The 6354-nt window shown below is 46.4% G+C and overlaps 1 protein-coding gene across 5 annotated transcripts in view; it reads left to right on the plus strand.

Annotated features, from left to right (window-relative positions):
• Positions 1-2374: 2374 nt before the first annotated feature.
• Snx4 (sorting nexin 4) overlaps positions 2375-6354 on the plus strand; it is an 80979-nt gene continuing 76999 nt past the window's right edge. For 3 of the 5 annotated variants that reach the window (XM_050159817.1, XM_050159815.1, XM_050159816.1), the window contains exon 1: positions 2376-2548. In XM_050159817.1, coding sequence (XP_050015774.1) covers positions 2408-2548 — 141 coding nt within the window. In that variant the 5' untranslated portion in view covers positions 2376-2407. Of the gene's footprint in view, positions 2549-6354 lie in introns of all 5 variants that reach the window. The other 2 variants (XM_050159819.1, XM_050159818.1) reach the window with 1 other exon arrangement.

Here is a 6354-nt window from a genome sequence, read left to right on the forward strand (position 1 = left end):
CGTAGTCCACCATGGCTTCAAGCCTGCTGTTCCTTTGTCTCTGGTTTGCAGTTCCTGGGGTTATGAGCACGTGCTGCCATAGGAAGCTCCTTTGGCTCTAATAGATTCTTCAAGAACCCTTTTGCCCAGGCATGTCTCTGTGAGCTGGAAGCCAACCAGAACTACATAGTGAGACCCTGATTCAAAACAAACTCCACTGAATAAAAGCTCAACCAGACCAAACCAAAACCCTTTTGACTGATACCCCCCCATACCCTACTCCCCACTTCCTTGTTCTCATTCTGGCGACTGAAACCAGAGTGTTGTACATGCTGGGTATCTACAGGGCTTTGTGGATGTTAGTCGGGCACCGCACCACTGTGCTGTCCTAGTCAGGAAGCTTCTATGTTACAGGACAAAGCAAAGCGCTACGCGAAGACACTTCGGAAACATTTTTGACGGGAATGTGAAGTAGACAACACAAGGAAATTGCTACTAATGTCAAATGCTACATCCCCAACCCTGTAAGTTTTTCACACACAAAGGGTATGGAGGAATGAGGGATTCAAATCTGCCCAGTTTCAGTTTTATTTCTTTATTATCTATTTTTTTTTTACCCAAACAGGGTTTCTCTTTATAGCTCTGGCTTTTCCTGAAACTCACTGTCTACACCAGGTTGACCTTAAACTCAGAGAATCGCCTGCCTCTGAGTGCTGGGACTAAAGGAGTGTGCCACTACTACGAGGCTGGTTCTCTCTCTCTCTCTCTCTCTCTCTCTCTCTCTCTCTCTCTCTCTCTCTCTCTCTCACACACACACACACACACACACACACACATTAAAAGAAGTGAAAACAAAGCCGGGCGGTGGTGGCGCACTTTATCCCAGCACTTGGGAGGCAGAGGCAGGCGGATCTCTGTGAGTTCGAGGCCAGCCTGATCTACAAGAGCTAGTTCCAGGACAGGCTCCAAAACCACAGAGAAACCCTGTCTCGAAAAACCAATTAAAAAAAAAAAAAGAAGTGAAAACAGTGGACAGTACTATGACCTCCTTCACAGACTGCCTCACCAAGCCAGGTGACTTTTCCGTATTCCCACTCACTGCACAGAGAGACCCGTGCACAGCAAGCATCCTGTTGGCTTTAGGAAGGATCCAGTTTTCTATGGAGAACAAATCTATCCCTCCTGTGATTAGTGAGCCTCTTCTGATTTAAAAGCATGCTTTCTCAGAGTTTGCCTGGCGTAACTAATTCCTGGTAAGCAAGAAAATTCCTCCAAACCTAAGTATTCTGGGCTTTGTGAGAGAGGAGTGGGGGGGGGGAGGATACGGAGGGGGTGGGTCCCTGCTTTATATTATTATTATTTTGGTTTATTTGAGACAGGGTGGGTCCCTGCTTTAAAGGAGTCTGAAGTCTAGTAATGGAGATGGATGGGAACACAAATTATTGTAAAACAGCATGGAAAAGGCTTAGAGTATGAATGAAACTGAGAGAGAGAGAGAGAGAGAGAGAGAGAGAGAGAGAGAGAGAGAGAGGAAATTGCATTCCAGGAGAAAGAAGTTGCATTTCCTAACATGAAAAGGCTGTTTTCAGAAAGATCCGTTTGGGTCCTTGAAAAACAGAGGAGATTTTTGTGCAGAAACACGGACCTCAAGATCCTCTATTTTGGCTACAGCCAGTGAGCTTTTTCAGGCAACCACAGTGAATCTTACAGAGGCGCAGGTTCAGAAAATTACGGGAGACTTGTGTAGAAAATGATGAGGTCCCCAGTGCCTCAGTGTCTGAGGTTTAAACACTCGCCCTGCCGCAGCCCGTCCGTCTTCGCCTCCCTCAAACCCTCCAGCGTTATCTTTGCTGAGTGTGTTACTCAACCCTCTGAAAGTTAATCATTGACACTGCTCTAGTCTGTGCTTGGGAAAACAGAACTGTGGATGCCCGGCAAGGGTGATGGTCAGAAGACCTTTCTTTTCTTTTGAATTTACTTGAAGGTCCCCCCAATCTTAATAATTTCTCCTCTCCCCCACTCCCCCCCTCCCCCGAGACAGGGTTTCTCTGTGTAGCCCTGGGTGTCCCGGAACTCACTCGGTAGACCAGGCTAGTGACAAACTCAGAGATCCACCTGCCTGTCTCCTGAGTGCTGGGATTGAAGGTGTACGCCACCACAGCTCTGCTATGATTTCTGCTCTTTTTTTTTTTTTTTTTTTTGAGTTCACTTGACCTTCGCTTCTTTTGTTCTCCACCCGATCTTCCAGATTTCCAGTTTCGTAGGTGACCAGTGTCTCTGCGGATTCCCCTTAGCTTTCCCTTACTTCCCTCTGTTCAGCCTTCGGCATTCTCAGCTGCCGGGGAGGAGCTTCTGTGGGCAGGGGGCGGGGCGGCCGCGGGCTAGGCAGGGCGCAGGCGCACTGTATTCGCGGTGCCGAACTGCGGCTATGGAGCAGACACCTCCGGACCCCGAGAGGCCATTGCAGCCTGCACCCCTGGAGCCGCTGGGGGGCCCTGGCGCTGTGCTGGAAGCCGCAGTCGGCGAGGAGACCCAGGGCACCCGGGAAGACAGCTCAGGGGTCGAAACGGTGAGGAGAGGGAGGCAGAGGCTTCGGGCCTGGGGCCGGGGCCTAGCGGGCCGGGCTGCCCCTGACTGGGACTGGTGGGCGCGGCCCTCGAGGCCGGAGGATGAGCCAGAGCTGAGTGGAAATGGACCCAAAGGCGCGGCGCACGGGAGGGCCGCGTGGGCGCGGTCACGCGCTCCCGTGGTGGCGTGGCCCGCGGCTTGTCAGTGGGCGCGTCCCCCGGGATCTGGCTTGGAAGGCTCGCTGCCATTTCCGGCGGGCCGAGGGGGTCGCTGGGAGGCGGCTCCACCCAGCGTGAGCGGGGAGTGTGCGCTGTAAGGGGGTATTGGCCTGTTGCCCTGTCGGGAAACATTTGTTGAGCTCTGCTTGGTCGTCATTTCGTTATTTGGGATAAGTGCCTTTCCCCAGGAGACGGATTTGATCTCCTCATCCCCCACCCCGACTGTCAGAGCTTTGGAAGTCCCCCCTTTGGTTAATCTGCGCTTTTTAACTGAGCAAAGATGGGGAGTGTAGCGTTGCCTGTGAATGCGTCCATCCCAGAGGGCCTTCATAGATTTGTAGACTATGATAAAAAAGCTTTTGGGAAGCTCATTGTGGTGCCCAGAGGCTCGACCCTCTGTGTGGTCTGTCCACTGTATTGCTGCTGGTGCTCCTGTTGCTGTCTCTCCTCCCTCCCTTCCTCCCTTCCTTCCTTTTCCTTGACACCTCCCAACAGGTGTCCGTGCTAAAGTAATGCGTGCATTTTTATGATTGATACATTTCTAGAAATGACCAAGTTCCGAGACAAGCTAACGAGGAATTTCTCAGCAGTTGGAGGTTTTGACCTCTTAAACTATTTCTGTATACTTAGGAGTTTAAAACATCAAATTTTTAGAACAGGTTTACGCTCACCATCCGTTGAAAGGAAAACGGGAATATTATACCATATACTCTCTTCTCACATTCAGACTTTTTTTTTTTTTTTGGATTTTTCGAGACAGGGTTTCTTCATTTTAATTCCTGTCCTGGAACTAGCTCTTGTAGAGCAGGCTGGCCTCGAACTCACAGAGATCCACCTGCCTTTGCCTCCCGAGTGCTGGGATTAAAGGCGTGCGCCACCACCGGCTACATTCAGACTTCTTATCAGCACTAGTTTCTGTTACAGCCCAGATTGGCACCCAAAGTTCATAGTTTAAAGTTCACTCTTGGTAATCCACATTCTGTGGGTTTGGGATATGTAAGATGACATGATCCTTCATATACTGCTACACAAACTTTTCACTGTCCTAAGAATCCCCAGTGTTTGTCTGTTCTTACCTCTCCTCACCAGCCCCCACTCGTTGATCTTTTTCTTTGTTTTTCATCATTTCCGTTGTTTTTCCTTTTTTCAGGAATGTCATATAATGGCCTCACCGTGTAGCCATAGCTGGCCTGGAATACATAGAGGTCCATCTCTCAAGATTAAAAGCATGATCTGCCGGGTGGCGGCGCACACCTTTAATCCCAGCACTCGGGAGTCAGAGGCAGGTGGATCTCTGTGAGTTCGAGGCCAGCCTGGTCTATCAGAACTAGTTCCAGGACAGGCTCTAAAGCTAAAGAGAAACCCTGTCTCGAGGAAGAAAAAAAAAAAAAGATTAAAAGCATGAGCAACCACACTCAGCTAATACATAGTTTTGACATTAGCTTCTCTTTTATTCTGTGTCTGTGTGGGTATGACTTTCTGAGTATGGGTGTGACTTTCTGGAGTTGTGGTTACAGGAGCTGCCCGTTACGGGTACTGGGAATTGAATGTGGGTCTTTTTATAAACAGTATGGACTCTTAAGGTTTATTTTACTTTTTGTGTGTGTTTTGCCTAAATTCACACACATGCACACACATATACATATATGCATCGTGTGCAAGCCTGTGGAGGCCAGAAGAGGGCATTGGATCCTCTGGAAGTGGAGGTAGGGATGCTGGGAACAGAACCTGGGTCTTCTGCAAGGCCACCTTAATCACTGAGCCATCTCTCCAGCTCAGATTTAGAATATTCTCATATGTGTTTCTGTTTTGACAAGGTTTCACGAAGTTCAGGGGTGGCCTGGAGCTCCTGATCTTGGCACTTTTGCTTTATTTTGGTAGGGTCTCACTCTAGTTCAGGTTAGCCCTGAAGTTTTGGCAGTCCTCCTCCTTCATCCTCCCAAGTGATGGGGTTGCAGGTGTGAGCTACCCTACCTTTGTGACTCTAAGTATCCCTAAAATAGTATATTCTTTTGACCTGATTTTGAAGTTTCATAAATGAAATATTTTCTGTATGGTTTTGTTTAGGATTTATCTCAAAAGCATTTTAACTCATTTATTTTCATGTACTCTTTTTTTTTTTCTGGGTAGTCCACTATTGGTTTATCTCTTCTGTTTATGGATAGTTGGATAATGAAAATTTTGTTGTTTTAAAGAATTACCATGAGCTTCCTCTTAAATATCTCTTAGTACGGAGTGTCCAAGATTCTAGTCTAAATTTAGCAGCGGCATTGCAGATTATAGGTTAGTGTATGTTCAGCCCCAGCGGTTAGTGCTTGATTGTTTCCAAAGTGGCTTTTCAGTTTCCACTTCCATCAGCAGGGCCAGATGTGTCTTTTATGAATACTGGATATTTCCAGAGTTTAAAATGTTTTCCAAACCTGTGGTTATGCCCCCACCTTCACCCTTTTCTGGTTCTGGGATTGAACCCAGAGCCTCACACATGCTAGGCAAATGATTTACTGCAGAACTGTATGTAGCCTTTGTGTCTTTTGGCCGCATCATAAGGACTTTGATTTTGATAATGATGATAAAATTTTATTATTTTGTGAATATATTAATATGAACTCACATTAGAGAATCTAACATTCATTTGTCTATGTTAATTTGTATACACGTTAATTTATGTACAGGCGCATGTGTGTGTATTGTACATGCTTGTGTGTGTGTGTCTATCTTTTATTTCCCATCTGATTCTCTGGTCCTTTTCCATTCTCTAATAAGAAATCTTAACCTCATTTCCTTTTGTATTCTTGGAAGGAAGAGGACATTCATTGAAACAAACAAACAAAACCAAAATATAAAAAGCCTATAGTCAATCTTAGCAGTCAGGAGGCAGAGACAGGTGAATCTTTATGAGTTTGAGGTCAGCCTGGTCTTCATAGTGAGTTCTAAGGCAGCCAGGGATATATATCGAGACCCTGTTTAAAAAAAAAAAAAAACAAGAAACAAAAACCAAACCAAACAAAAACCAACCCCCAGACAACCCATAACAATAATTTAGAAAATGAAAGAAACAGGAGAGGAATCCAGTTGATAAGAAAAGTAGTTATAGTCCTAGCAGAAGGGAAGGGAGAGGAGGGAGGTAAGAGCGCTCCTTTTCCAGGGTGAAAGCTCTTAGTGAGTTAAGAGGCTGGCACAGGAGCTTGTCTTCACTCAGCGTCATTGCCTGAGGAATTATAAGTGGTTGTTTGAAGGAAAGTGCCCTAGGCCTGGGAGTGCTGGTAGAACCAAGAGAGTTTGCTCAGGTGGTACTTAGAGGCATTCTCAAGCTTGTTAGTACCTTCCCTGATTGGCAGCAGGTCTAAGTGGAGCTCTGCAGATGAGGATAAGGCGAGAGGGAAGAGGCACTTTACAGGTACAGCTTGGACTTTGGATGGCTCCCAAAAGGAAGTTTGTTCCTGAGCATGTGACACTGTTTGGAGGTAGTGGAATCTGGAGTCTAGATAAAATTAAGTAATTGAGGTTATGCCCTTGAAGGAATTATTGACACCTGTTTTAGTTATTTTTCTTTCTTTTTTTTTTTTTTTTTTTTTTTGTTTTTTGTGGT

Source organism: Alexandromys fortis, unplaced genomic scaffold (assembly GCF_014885135.2).
Source record: "Alexandromys fortis isolate MF-2015 unplaced genomic scaffold, M_Fortis_MF-2015_v1.1 scaffold_119, whole genome shotgun sequence".
NCBI classification, from domain to species: Eukaryota; Metazoa; Chordata; class Mammalia; order Rodentia; family Cricetidae; genus Alexandromys; species Alexandromys fortis.